Raw genomic sequence first — 13,706 nt, forward strand, 5'->3', positions numbered from 1 at the left:
TTCCTTGATGTTTTAGTTGGTGCTTTCAGAGATTTGGTTGGCTTCTGGTTAACTATGCTTTAATTATTAATGACAATTTTGCCAGAACTTAAGCATTAATTTATACACAACAGTACAGCTATCAGTTGTGTTTACCCAAATGGTCAAGCACAATAACAACATGAGCTGTTTTTCGACAAGGTTGAGCAAAATATCGTGATATGTCAGTGTATTATTTAAAAATAATTGAATTTTGAGACACAAACAAATCATGATACTTTGCAAAAACCGACTTCAAGAATTGTTTTATTATTCGATCACCAAGTTTGATTTTATCTATAAATCACTCTCTGACAGCTCATTGAAGCGATCCGCAATTTTTCACACGACCGCGTGGTTACAATTACGCGTGAGCAGAACATTATTTGCAACAAAACACATTAATATTAAGACGGTGCTACGAATGAGCAGACCATTTCTTCGCAGGTCACGTAGTGGCTCTCGGCAAATCAAAAGGATGGAAAAAAATGTATTGAATGATAATATTCAGTTACACTTGGATAACAACAATTTTCAGAAATCTTTGTCGGAACGCAAGCCACCAGAGCTATAGTGCACATGTACCTATGCTGTAAGAATAAATAGGTGTAATTTTAGTAATTTCCCATGTACAGTCGACTCCCGATAACTCAAACCTTCAGGAGAAATAGTAAAAGGTTCGAGTTATCGGAAGTTTGAGTTATCGAGGGTAAAATTATATAGAAAATGGCCTGAAGGGAAATGAAAATTACTTCGAGTTAGCGGGAGGTACGAGTTAGCGAGGGTTCGAGTTATCGGGAGTCAACTGTATACATGAAAATGTAGGGCACTACATTTCTGATGTATAATATGAGAGTCCTGGTTACAAGATTCTGTTAATAAGCGCACTCCCTCCACTCGTAGAGTTATCTGCATGGTGCATACAATTCCCAAGATATGACTCACATTATTACAATAAACATCACATCTAGATTAAACGTGCTGTTATTCTAAATACAATGTAATTTAAACCTATACCATTTGAGATCCATTTTGTTAAAAGATTTTGTACTTGTAGCTTTCAGTTTTCAAAAGAGATGATTTGAATTATGTTGATTGTAACAGACCAATTTTTTACATTACACTTGTTTGGTTTAGCAGTGGACAAGTGACAAACAAGTGACACGAAGCGGGCCAAAAGGACCTCAGTATTGATTTTACTGTATCGAGGAGTTACGGAACCGAAAATAAGGCAATTATCCATTGTACACATTATAAAGTGCTTTTGCCTGTGTTGTGGGCGTCCTCACTGCTGTTACTGTACTAGCTTGTGTTTAATAGAAGCAAAGCAAGAAAAAGACACGGGATTTCAGGGTCTTCCAGCGTTCGACTCGCTTCAGAAATTACTCTCATTTTATCCTTAAAACGGCTTCCGATGCCATTCTATTTCTTCGCCCTTATAGTGCAAGAATGCTACAACGTTTCTGTAAAAATAAAATTGCACGTACTGTAACGACAGAAAATCCCATATTTTTCAAAGTAGCGCATTTTGAGGTTGGAACTAATCGGTTCTACATGCAGCTAACCGGATGCACATCTATATAGCGTTAAACCTCCTGGTATTGTCAAGACATCTGTACGTATAAATTAACAAAATGAAAGGAACGTCTGTCACATTTTCAATACACTTTTTTATATAACAATATGTATTGTTTCTTATAAATGATGTTTGCAAATAAATAATGAAATGTTGAAAACATGACAAGCTCCTTTTACTGCGCATTTACCATATTGCCATTAAAACAATGTCAGCAGGCCGTTTTCCTTGAGCGCTTTTGTCACATCTGGTTTTATAATCCAGGATTTACCATTTCTAGCGATTCGCTATTTTAAACGTCCAGCATTTTCATATAACGTAACCATTTGCAAGCTTTCTGTCAAAATCGTCCAATCTAAATTCGTAATACAATCACTTCCTTAATTAGATGCGGGAACATATGGATCGACCAAGGCTTCCTTTCTGTCATAAAAAACGCGGCTGAATGTGCAAGTACTGCAGAAAATAGACATGCGAAAAGGGACTCCCGAGGAAAGCTTTCTGCCGAAAGAAAAGACTATTAGGGCCGCTGCTATAAATAGAAAATGGAGGTACTTCCTCGGAAACTCAACTCTTCATGGCTTGCAATACGTGTTTAACAGCCAGACGAAGTTTCGAAGTGTAATATGGGCTGTATTCCTCCTCATGGCTACAGCGTTCTTTGTACTTAAGTCTTCGCTGCTCCTGAAGACATACTACCGTTACGAAGTTATCTCCAAGATAACTCTGAAATACGAGAAATCACCTGAGTTTCCCGCGGTCACCATTTGTCATTTCAACATGCTGAGGAAGTCTTTCGTGAAAGAGCATAAGGCTGAAAAGGTGTTAGAGCAAGCTTTATGGTTTTCATTAAGGACCAACATAAACCGGAGCGTGGTAAATTGGAAAGAATTTGGCAATCTCAGCATGAAGTACGTGTACGAGAAAGGAGGCCATCAAATCAAGGAAATGATGAAAACATGTTCGTGGAGCGGAGAAGAATGCGATGCCAGAAACTTCACCAGAATTTTAACGCCGATGGGTCTTTGCCACACTTTCAATTCGGGTAAGTTCCGTAATTCTTTGTTTCTGAGATAAATATATCTATATATGTATATATATAGGTGTGAACGATGTTGGTTTGCCCACGATGATGCCTTGGAGAAAAGGATCCATGGCCAGTGGATACACAACGCTTCTTCTTTAAAAAATCATAGGTTGAATAAACAGAAGAAGATGCCAACTTTTCTCGTTTGTGGTCTTTAATTCAGATCGACGTTTCGCCCATTCGGGCTTCTTCAGCACTAAAAATATCAATACTCGGAATAAAATTTACAAAAAGTGAAAAAGCTTTAAATTACAAAACACTAGCTAACAAAGAGAACAATGAAATTAAAATATTTTACATAAAATCCCATAAGAATTACGTAATAATTAAAAATAGTAAAAACACCCGCTAAAAAGCAAATAAAATACAATAAAATACAATAAAATACAGCAGCAAGATGGTGTTAATTGTAACGAATCCTATTCCTGGAATTTAACTCGCACCTTTTGTTAAGTCCATGTGGTTTGAGGGTGCATCATTGAGCACACCAAAAAGCCTCTCTTGTGAGCAGACGATCATCAAGACTATTATTGCTGACGCTAAGGTTACATAACTGTTCAATAATTAAAAATTAAAAATCTGCTAGAGCATGAGGTTCTTTGTTAAAATGAATGTCAACTTCACAAGTACGTTTTTTAGTGATCATAGAAGATTTGTGGTTGCGGAAACGAATTTAAATTCATTACTTGTGGAACCAACATATTGCACATTGCATTTCTTGCACGTAACTAAGTAGATGACATTTTTAGATTTACAACCAAGAATCTGCGTAATTGGATACGTCCTGCTAGTGCTAGTGCTAGTAAAGCAATTACTTTCCTTTAAATAATTGCGTCACAGATCACATTTTTTAATGGCTGTGCACTTAAGAACGGTGCCTACTAAATACAAAGGTTTTTGCGCCTGGTTAGGAGCACGCCGAAAAGGTAGATCTTTGCAAGGGCTATTGGAATCCACAAAGAAAAATTGGGATAGCCACGCATTTTTCCGAGATAATCAGCCTTGAATCTCAGCAAAAAAGCTGACATCAGCATTTTCTGAAAAAAGAAGGAAAGGATATTTCTTCACAAATTTCCTTCGAATTCTCCTTTACAAACAGAAAAGCAAACACATTTATAAAGATCTTAAAACTGCATGGTAAATGGTAACATAAAATCCATTTTTTGTATGCTTTTAATAACAAAATCGTTGTAACAGCGCTTTTAGCGTCTCTGACAGCCTTCCTCTGGTTCAGCCAAAATACAGTCTAAATACCTTTTGCTCACAACCAGAAACTAATCACGTGTTGAATAGGCTTGCCACTTCCATTTCATAACATAAAATATGGGGGTAACCATGCGTTTTTTAAAGTTATTGATCTTTTTTTGAAAACTTTTACGGTGCCCGTTACATTTTTTCCTCTCACCTTCCCAGTAAGTAAAACATTTGCGTATTTCGCACTTGCTTTGCGCGCGCACTACGCCATCTGCAGGTACTTGTTTACAGTTGGATTTCAGTTTAATTTTCGCCAAATAACAGCTAGCTAGTTTTTCAGCTGGAAGACGTTAACAGTTAGTGGTTAGTGGTATGCTGCTATTTTGGTGTTCCTGGTCTAAGTACGGGTTCATTAACCTTGATTTGGTCACAGTTGGAAAATTTTGCTTTCTTTTAGTCGTGTACTTGGTAGCGTAGTTGATTGCGTCAGTGTCAACCCCAGCGCGCGCATGGCACGTAAACCATGCCTTGTGTGATGCGCAGAAAGTATGCGCAGTAAAAAAAAGTAGGCACCGTCCTTAAAGCAACCCCGCTGATTATCGGGCGCGCGATGTTGCTCACGAGGCTTACTGCTCAAGATTTCTTTCATGTTTTTGGTTCTACGAAAAGCAGGAATGATGGACCCTACCGGAAAAATCTTTTTTAGAGATGGTGAATCATAAATTAAGTGCTTGTTCTTCGTAATAATTTTTCCAATGGTGGGTAAGCGAGGGTTGAAATCAAGCACCAGTGGAAAAATTTGTTTGGACTCCTTAGGCTGAGGTTGAAGCAACGTTTCTCTAGAAATAGACTAGGCTTTCTCAAACTGTTGTGAAACCAAACTGGGGTTATAACCCCGGTTATATAGTTTATAAATACTTTTTCTCCGAGACCGATTTTTGTATGATCACTTCACGTTTTTTAAATCTTATTTTGAAAATGTTCTGTAACTTTTTACTGCAATTGAATATGGCAAAACGCAGACACATTTTTTTTTAGTGCTTTGGGTCCTGAAACCGAAGAAAAAACCAAATTGGAGAAAAACAAAATTCGCTTTGATTTGTAGCTTTCAAAATGTGATTCGGGCGCTCGCATTCAGTGGTCGTGAGAAATTCGACAATTCATTTTATTTCAAATTTCTTGGTATAGTTTGATAGCCAACTCTATAAGCTTTAATTTGATATAGGGGTTTTGGTATCTACATCTTAAACCGGACGCGCTACATCGCTCTCACGCGAAACACCCCTGAAAGGTATTAGGTAACCTTAATGTGGCCCAGGCTCGATTTCGACCCGGAGTCACTTGTGGTTCAGTTTGTTGTTGGTTCTCGCCTTGCTCCCAGAGCCAGGTTCTCCGCCGCCCGGTTCTCCGCCCTCCACCGAAAAACGTCTCCAAATTCAAACTCGACCAGCGCGTGAAAAGCGCGCGAAAACCAGCTAAGGCTGTAATTTGTAATTTATATATTCATTTATAATTTATTTATTAACATCACCAGGCAAGGAAGGTCGAGATATATTAAGAGTGAGGAATGCTGGATCCAAGTTTGGACTAAACCTAGTGCTTGATGTACAGCAAGATGAGTATGTTAGTTTGGTGGCGGATCAAGCTGGCTTCAAGGTCCTCATACATGATCAAGAGACACCACCTATGGTTGAAGAACTAGGTTTCGCGGTCGGCCCGGGTACGACCACTTTTGCCGCGCTCAGCAAACAAAAGGTACTTGTTGGTATAGAGCATTTACATTTTATTTCCCGGTGGACTTTCCATGAACAAACGAGTTGACATGCGCCGAACAAAATAAAATAGTATCGCACCCAGGTGTGTAAATAGGTACCGGCGAATATCATGTTGGGGGTAACCCTGCGATGGACTAGCATCCCATCCAGGGGGAATAGAAATACTCCTAGTCGCTTCCTGCTGTACAGAAACCGGGATAAGCTTCGGCCTGATGAGCGAGCTGCTTCGTAAGCTGACTTTATCTTTTACGTTGGGTGAAGATCGCCGAAGCCAATTTTATACTCTTTTCGGGTTATCACTCGCACCTTATAAGTCCATTTTTCAAGTAGAATGTGTAAGCCTTAAATTACCTTAACTCCTAGGTCATTAACCTCGAGGCACCATATGAAACCAACTGTTCCATGTCTACCATCAGCAATATTCCTGGTTTCTCTAAGTACACGACTTCTTCTTGTATGCTGACGTGCCATTCAAAGTATATAGTGGAGAAGTGTGGCTGCAGAGACATCACATTGCCCGGTAAGGAATGGGTGTTTGTTAGTTAACTAAACGAAAGAAGATAATATAACAGCTAGATTCTGGTACCCCGCTAGTGTCAGGATTAAAAACTAGTTAACGATTCCTCTGTATACAACATTTATCTTTCTGACGAGCAAGGGGTGGCATGAAGACAAACATAAAATAATTTTTTCCTAGGAGGCCACTATAGCAAGCGTTTCCTACTGGATCGGAAAACTAAACAAAAGTCGTGATGTCCCATTTCCGCGAACAAATATAGCGGCAAGCAATTATTGGGTGAGGTCAAACGAATTCAATTGACCAGCAAGCCACTGGCAAATGACATGTTTGCTGTTAGAAAAAAAAATTGCTGAAAATGCGGTGCACAAGATTTGGTTTACTATGGTGGTTTCAAACGATATCTAGTCAGAAAAAATGACCTGAAAGTAAATTTCCTAAGCAAACAAGTAACCTCAACCATCAATACAAGAGTTTCTCAGTTAAAAAGTGCAAATTACCCTTGCAGTAATATTTCGATACATGCTACCAAAGATTTAGTTTTGTATTCTGCTTTACGATTGTTGCTTCCGATCAAAAACGAACAAAACCGATTTCACCCGAAGGGTCGATGTTAAAACGACGGCATTCTTTCCATCGCCCAATGTTGTCATGTGACTTTGCCGGAAAAAGGAAAACGTTAATCAATCAATCAATCAATCAATCAACTATGCTATCAATTCAGTCTTTATTTATACAGGGTAACACCTAATAGTTACACAATTAATAAACTTGTGGCCCTCTTAAATATACAGCTGTTATTAAAAATATATAAAAACCTATATGTAAAATTATTTAGAACCTTCTGGTAAATAAAAGTTGAAAATGCATGACAGACTAGCTAAAAGGTAAATACATATTACATTAGAAATATTAAAACTTAAAACAGTACAGTGTACGAATTAAAACTAAAAATTCCCATTAGTGTCATACACGTTGTAGAAAGTTAGAGGTTCCAATTAACCGGAACATTTTTTTTTTTCTCGTCACTTTCTGAAAAGCAGCGGAAATTTATCACTCTTTCTACAAAATGGGACCCAGCGTGGGGCAAAGAAAAATTCTGAGTCCCCGACAGGAATCCAACCCATGACCTCCCGAACACCGGGCAGGCGCTCTATCCACTGAGCTACGAGAACTCATGGAGAGCAAGGTCATTTAACTGAGTTCATATATGATAGGTGTCCTGCATACTGCTAGGATCAACGCTATCGAATTCATCGTGAGTAGTGATAAGTTAATAAAGATGGTGAATTTTAAGCTCGGTAATGAAATGTGAAGGTGAATTAATCAACATGACACGAGCGTGGGACAAAGAAAAATTCTGAGTCCCCGACAGGAATCGAACCCATGACCTCCCGAACACTGGGCGGGCGCTCTATCCACTGAGCTACGAGAAAATTTCACCACCTTTATTAACTTATCACTACTCACGATGAATTCGATAGCGTTGATCCTAGCAGTATGCAGGACACCTATCATATATGAACTCAGTTAAATGACCTTGCTCTCCATGAGTTCTCGTAGCTCAGTGGATAGAGCGCCCGCCCGGTGTTCGGGAGGTCATGGGTTTGATTCCTGTCGGGGACTCAGAATTTTTCTTTGTCCCACGCTCGTGTCATGTTGATTAATTCACCTTCACATTTCATTACCGAGCTTAAAATTCACCATCTTTATTAACTTATCAAAATGGGACCCAGTTCTCCATTTGAGAACTAGCTTCATAACAAGTCTGTTATCCGAGCAAAGGAAAGTAATTTAAGTACAAGACTTAATAGCTCCATTCTTCAAATATTTTTAACTTTGTTTAATTTACTTGTTGATTTTTTTTAAGCCCTGACAGATAATGAAGTACAAGTATGTGATCTGAATGATACGGCGACATGCGTTTTTCGAGAAATGGGTAGGTGACCACAATGCACATAAGGAGCCTTTCCGGTCATACGCTACGTTTTTAACACGTCTCAGCAATGTTTTACCACTGTCCTCTTCGAGTTTTATTTCATTTCAAGCAATATACTCTGATGATTTACTAAGATTCTAGACTCTAGTCAAGATTCTAGTTGAAGTGTCCGTCTTCGACTGAAGGTTTCGTGCCGACTTTAGCGATATTGTTTTGAATGGAGATAGATTGGACAACCGCTCACCATTTCTCCAAGAGCCAAAGAAAAATACTGAAGTCTAAACGTAAAAGTGGGGTGCAGGGATGCAGGTGATCATGTACTTTAAATTACAATATTTAGCGAGGAAACCACATCAGCCTTGGCTGGTATTCATGTTTGTCCTCTATCCTGGTGGAATTGGAGTTTGGAGATATTGGTTTTTGTCGAGGGAGGGAACCGAAGCACTTTGGGGAAAAATACTCAGAGCAAGGATGAAAACCAACAACAAACTCAACCCACATATGGCACCGGGCTTGAATCGAACCTGGGCCACATTTTTGTGGGAGATGAGCGCTCTTACGGCGCCATCTCTATTCACCGCTTTCTTAACTAACACTGTGGTGAACTCCTAAATAGTTGGTTTTTTTTTTTCTGCCATTATCTTAATGCCATTCTCAAAAAATCAATCGCTTTTTTTTCTCAGAAAATTTTTTCAAGTTCGAAGGTGATGACTGTGATTGCCAAGTGCCCTGTGAGACAATTTCTTACAAACCCAGCCTGTCCTACGGTGCATTTCCTAGCAAAAGCTTCGCTTATGACAAGGCACGACAAGATTTTCCAAACACTGAAGAAGGACTCGATGGAATAGCTGATGCGCTACATGAAAACTACAGGTGTGTGTTGCAAGTGACCGTCACCTCTTGGGCTCTGTTTATTTCCAGTCCCCAAATCCACTTGCCGTAAAATTCCAGTCATGAAACATGGAGTTAGGTAACCACATATCATAGCTTAGCATTTTATTCAGCGTGGAGAAGAAAATAAATTAATACCTGGAATATGCCGCCAAGCCGCTTAATTCATGTTACTTGTTGGCTCTTAAGTTATTTAGTGTCCTCGGGTTGAAACGCTATTTTACTTTTTACTTTCTCAAACTCATTAATAATTCTACAAGTTTAAACGAAGGAAACCATATACTGAACTCTGACGGCGCTTGGCCATGGACGTCTGATTTTAATTAGAATAGATTTTACGATTTTATTTCTCCCTTTTCTCACAATTTTAGTTTCGATTGAGAAGATATTTCAAACTCTCAAGACCGTGTTTGACCTCATTTAAAAACATCTCGAGGTGCTACTCGGCGTATTTTCAACTCTCTCTCTCCGTGTGTTTAGAAATGTGGTCAAGCACCGTCTTTCGTGTTTGATATATTGCTTGTAAAGATAACAAGAATCCCTGCTGGTCTACGTTGTCACAAATAAATGCAATTTTTATCTCGAAGTCTCAGGCGCATTTAAACCTAGCACGAACAAATTATTAACGCTTGAGTAGCAGCTTATGACGCAGGAACTCTCGGTGGCGTATTGCTCTGCTCTACAGGTTTCCTATCTTTCATAATTTCTCACAGTATAGCAAACAAATCTCAACAATTAACTGGTATCTGAGATTGTTTAACCTTAGTTGAATATATTGACAAAAAAAATCAATTTGTTTCTTTCTTTTTCTTTGTTTTCTTTACGTTTTTCTCCCATTTTTGAAAGTGAGAACCGGCTTGAACTAAACGTGTATTTCCAACAAATGAGCTACGAGCTGATCAAACAGCAACCAGCGTACGATTACGACAGCCTTTTAGGTAAGTGTTAACCTCACCTTATTATGTTAGGCAAAGCGCTTTATTGCACTCTCACAGCGTCTCTCCAGGTCCAGGAGTATAAACAGTAACCTTCAAATTATTTTTTTGAAAGACGAGAAAAGGGACGGGAGGACAAGGGGGCTTCCTGCAATGGAAAGAAGAAATGCTTGTGGCTTTTCTTCGATTAGATTTCGCGCTGGCATCGATGCCACGACTTCCTCGATCATTAGTATTGAAACGGACTTTCTCTGTATGGACCAAGTTTTTACTTCACTGCACTGAGTTGAACAGATGGAACGCGGTTGAAGGTCTCCTAATTTTTAATTTTTTTTTGGGGGGGGGGGTATACATGTCCCCTGATCCCTCAAAAATTTCGTTTTACTGTCTCGCTCACTAAAGGTTCAAGTTAATGTGCAGATATCCCCTGTTCTCTTACATAGATGATAATGTATACCTGTTCCCAAAACCCCTGGGACACCCTGAAGACTCTGCGACTTTAAAGGAGAACTGAAGGCAAAAATCAATAGTTTAGACCTAGTATATTGTTGTTTTAAACTTTTTTTGCCAATTAGGCCTTTTTTTTGCTTTCACAAAATATATATTTTTAGAATAACAAAACGTATTAATCAAATAGAAACGTAACCTGCTTGCAAAAAGCCCATTTTAATGGTTTGAATTTTGCTTGCACTTTGATCTATTTGTTTAGCTTCTCTGTTAATTGTCAACACATAAAAAGCTTTCCCAACATGTTTGCTAGCAAGTCATATATCCAGTCTCTTGATCGTTTCTTTACAGGTGAGATAGGCGGGCTGCTCGGCCTCTGTATTGGTGCCAGTCTTCTGACCGTGGTGGAGTTTTGTGACGTCATATTCACGATTTTAAAGATACGATTTGGACCAGCAGACGCCTTCCTAGACCGTAAAGTAAAGCGAAGAAAAGCAATGAAAAAGAAAACGATGTCTGCTAAATAGCAACATTTGTAAATAGTACTCAGTTGATTTTTTAACTTATTGCACTGCTGTTACACTTGAACTGCACTGCTCTTAGCCAATCAGAATCGAGTAATCTTTTCAAGTGTGTTATTACGTACGAAACCATTCATATGAAAATGTGTTTTATCTGAGTGTCTATTTTCGTGCAAATCAAACTCATTTTTGACATTGAAAGGTTCACACGGACTCGCTTTGAAACCGAGGTAAAAAGCAACTCGTAAATGCCCTCCCCTCCATCGTGTTGGGTTATGTTGAGTTGAGTTTGGTTGAAGACTAAATTGATTATTGAAATTTGTCATTTTGCTAGTTTTGATGATTGATATTTCATATTTGCTTGATGCTTGTTATCTTTAAATTTGTCGATAGTTCATTATTTGCTATTCGCTGTTTGATATCTTTTAAGGTATCATGGTAGGTAGGTTGACGGTGTTTGGAAATCGCGCTCTTACGCTGGCGCTTTGAAAGAAAACCCATCAACCTATACATTTTCTGAAAGCTTAATAGTAATAGAGTACAATCATATCTTTGATATTTTCTAAAAAGTTATTGTCGCAGTGACATTGAAAGAAATACCCAGAAACACGGCTTCGCTAAAACTGGTTCGCTTCCGCGCGTGAACTATCGGAGCGGCGTGATTTACATCGGAAATGTTTTCTCACACATCACCCTCAAAAATCATGTCTGCGATTTTCCAGATGTGGTTTAGTTTTTTTTCTACACCCTCCCAAACTTTGATATTTTCAATGCGGACGTTTCCTTCTACTAAAGAGGCCATAACTTTGAAACGGAAGCGAAATTAAACAAAGCCCGACACACTTTTTCGAAGGGGGTATCCTAGAACATACCTGCCGATTTTCAGCCAATTCCATCGAAGACGCGCGTAAACGAACTAAAAATGTTCATCCTTATATGCAGTTTTATTTTATCGAGAAAAATACGAAAAACCTTTTATGAGATTGGTATGAATAGGTGTTAAAAATCCCCTCTGCACTGACAGATGTCGGCATGGGTCAGTTTACCACAACAATGGGTTATGACAGCTTGAAATAAACAGACGACTAATATTCTGGCGCGGAAACCCGTTGCAGTGAAATCGTCTGAGAAGCAACAACAAGTTAAACTGCCGTGTTTACTTTTACTTAAAAGATTTCGTCGGCGGCATTGGTATTATGTTGCTTAAGTTTAGGCTCCTTCGTTCTCTAGACATTTTTTGAAACCATGCCCCGTGAAGCCAAAAAGCATGAAAAAGAGGAAATCTCGAGGTCTGCATTGTCTACATCTACATCTGCGCTTGGCTCTCTCGTTCTGGAAGTTTCGGAATCGTGTCCGTTCTAAAACAATTTCGTGCGACTAGCACTTGTTGTATTTTGTCCTTTAGCTTCATTGGCGGGACTATTGTCCTCGAGTTCCTTCAACCATTCTTCTTGGTTACAGTGCCGAAAATGGGCAAGAACTTTTCGTCCTGACATATAGAAAATTTAACAAGAACGAAAGCTAACTTGCGATGAAACAACCAGATCGAGAACCTACGGTAGCCCACAACTGTCACGGCAAAACAAAAAGTCACGGCACTAGAAACTTAACTCACGGCAAGACAATGTTATCTGAAGGCAAAAAAAATTAACTCACGGCAACACACCATTAATTCACGGCAAAACGAAATTAACTCACGGCACAACACCATTAATTCACGGCAAAACGAAATTAACTCACGGCACAACACCCCCTATTCACGGCAAAACAGAGTAAACGAGTTGGTCAGAGGTTGGTCTGCGGTTGTCATTTGCTTTTCAAATGGTATGTCGTGTAACAGTAACACACTGCTCGCTCGGAAACCGCCATTTTTAGTGCAGTGTTCCTTATCTCGAGCTCATGATGTTTTGCAGCGCTTGTGGTTCGTTAGTCGATCAAAATGCCAACTTTTGCAGAGACTGTGGTAAGGGTACGTTTCTTAATCTCGTATTTGCATCTCTTTTAGTTCCGAATAACGATAGGCACGTGAGAAGACACTGCTTACGTCATAGCACTCCGTGAACCCGTTTCACACTGTGTTAGACGGTCAAAATCTAATATATTTCTTGAATTACTGACCGAGCTGACCAACTCGTTTTCTTTGTTCTGCCGTGAGTTAATTTTGTTTTGCCGTGAATTAATGGTGTTGTGCCGTGAGTTAATTTTGTTTTGCCGTGAATTAATGGTGTACTGCCGTGAGTTAATTTTGTTTTGCCGTCAGATAACATTGTCTTGCCATGAGTTAAGTTTGTAGTTGCGTGCACAAATGAAATATCACACCGCAATTCGCATTACATGTGACAACTGGCGGTGAATTTTAATTTGAAATGTCAACGCGCTGTAAGGGGTTAATGATATTCAAAAATAGTTTTTATGCTTTAACTTAAAAAGTAAAAAAGCCTTTCTTCCCCATTTTTTTGGCAAATTATTTGTCTCAGTCTTCTCAATTTGAACAGCCAAAAAAAGATTTTTCGCATTTTTCGTAAAAATCCACCTACCATGATACCTTAAATTAACTGATGGCAATCAACGACTAAAATTGGAAATTGCTTATTTATAGGTTTCGTTAAAAACTCGTCCCGTATTTAATCTTGTGTGGACGCTGAGATATCTTGAGCTAAAGCTAGACATTCACGACTGACAGCTGATAATTTTCGTTACTGGAAACCAATCTCATGACGTTACACGGCCGTTTCTTTTTTTATTTTCAAAGTAACGCTTCTCGGACTGCCTCGGACCACTGTTTCCGTGATCGACTATGACGTGA

General features: G+C 39.0%; 2 protein-coding genes across 2 annotated transcripts in view; both read left to right on the forward strand.

The window, feature by feature from the left end:
- Positions 1-13,706, forward strand: part of LOC145492922 (uncharacterized) — a 100,624-nt gene that overhangs the window by 41,857 nt on the left and 45,061 nt on the right. The gene's annotated exons all lie outside the window — the stretch shown is intronic.
- LOC145491720 (acid-sensing ion channel 1-like) lies at positions 1,945-13,650 on the forward strand. The gene is made up of 7 exons (XM_081470968.1): positions 1,945-2,639; positions 5,410-5,630; positions 6,014-6,170; positions 8,038-8,106; positions 8,790-8,979; positions 9,844-9,935; positions 10,731-13,650. The coding sequence occupies exons 1-7, from the start codon at positions 2,066-2,068 to the stop codon at positions 10,904-10,906; spliced, it is 1,479 nt and encodes a 492-aa protein (XP_081327094.1). The 5' UTR covers positions 1,945-2,065; the 3' UTR covers positions 10,907-13,650.

Source organism: Orbicella franksi, chromosome 7 (assembly GCF_964199315.1).
Source record: "Orbicella franksi chromosome 7, jaOrbFran1.1, whole genome shotgun sequence".
In the NCBI taxonomy this organism is placed as follows: Eukaryota; Metazoa; Cnidaria; class Anthozoa; order Scleractinia; family Merulinidae; genus Orbicella; species Orbicella franksi.